We start from the raw sequence: 1,094 nt of genomic DNA, 5'->3' as shown, positions 1-1,094 counted from the left end.
AACTGTGCTCAGATTTCAGTTTTTACATTAAATTCTTATCTAGAGTCGAATTGTCACTGCAGATCGTGTGTCTCGTCGAAGGTCTTGCAGATTTATGCAATAGACTTCCTCTGCACACTTTCTCCTACGATCCTGACAGAAATCTCCCTCGAGGGATATTCTGTGAGCCAAGACGTGAAACGACACGCTCTAAACACGCGTTTGACATTTGCTGTGTTCAGTTCAGTTAGCATTTCAATCTGAGCGACTGTTTCAGTGTTCAGAGGAACGTCACACCTGTGTAAAGGAAGTGGTTTACCAACTTGCAGCTTTCTATGCCACCGTTTGTTTGCCTCTTTGATGTACACTAATGTTCAAAAAATACAGTAATATTGTGAAATATATTATTACAATTTAATTAACTGTTTTCTATTTGAATATGCAGTAAAATGTAATTTACTCCTTTGATGAAACGCTACATTTTCAGCATCATTACTCCAGTTTTCAGTCACACGATCCCTCATAAATCATTCTGATATGCTGATTTGAGGCTCAAGCAACATTTCTGATTATTATCAATGCTAAAAACCATTGTGCTGCTCACATTTTTGTGGAAACCCTGGCAGCACTTTGATGCATAATCAAGCAAAGTTGCATTTTTATAGTTTTATTTATTAACTAACTTAAGTCTACTACTTTTAATAACTAAATGTTTTGTAGTGTATTCAGGAACCAGTGTTTTCAGCATTATTTATTTATTTAAGTCTAAGTGCTAATGTAACACCGGTCACTATGTGTGTGTTTGTGTGTACTAGGGCTTTATCGTGCAGCCCTAGTGTGTACTGTATGTTGTATAGAGGAATATATAGATGTGGATAAAGATGAGGATGAGGATGAGGATGATCTTGGCTGGCCGTCAGAAGGTCAGGTATATGTGGTGTCTCATGAACAGGCATGAAGTTTATAGTCTAAACTCTATAATGTCTAACATTTCTAACCTAATGGTTGTGGGTTTCTTTCGGTGGTACGAGGGTCACTGGCGGTTTTCTGGTTAATGTTTACGAGGTCGATATGCAAATGCTGCTTTAAATATGCCCATAGTTCTTTTACAAGGG

General features: G+C 37.6%; 1 protein-coding gene across 1 annotated transcript in view; it reads left to right on the top strand.

Annotated features, from left to right (window-relative positions):
- LOC107553685 (receptor-type tyrosine-protein phosphatase epsilon-like) overlaps positions 1 to 1,094 on the top strand; it is a 21,025-nt gene that overhangs the window by 3,530 nt on the left and 16,401 nt on the right. Inside the window, exon 4 of the mRNA XM_016235981.1 lies at positions 837 to 931. Coding sequence (XP_016091467.1) covers positions 837 to 931 — 95 coding nt within the window. The remainder of the gene's footprint in view (positions 1 to 836; positions 932 to 1,094) is intronic.

This window comes from Sinocyclocheilus grahami, unplaced genomic scaffold, assembly GCF_001515645.1.
Source record: "Sinocyclocheilus grahami isolate Dianchi unplaced genomic scaffold, SAMN03320097.WGS_v1.1 scaffold477.1, whole genome shotgun sequence".
NCBI lineage: Eukaryota > Metazoa > Chordata > Actinopteri > Cypriniformes > Cyprinidae > Sinocyclocheilus > Sinocyclocheilus grahami.
Note: the sequence above shows the minus strand (reverse complement) of the source record. Positions and strands in the feature narration are given on the sequence as shown.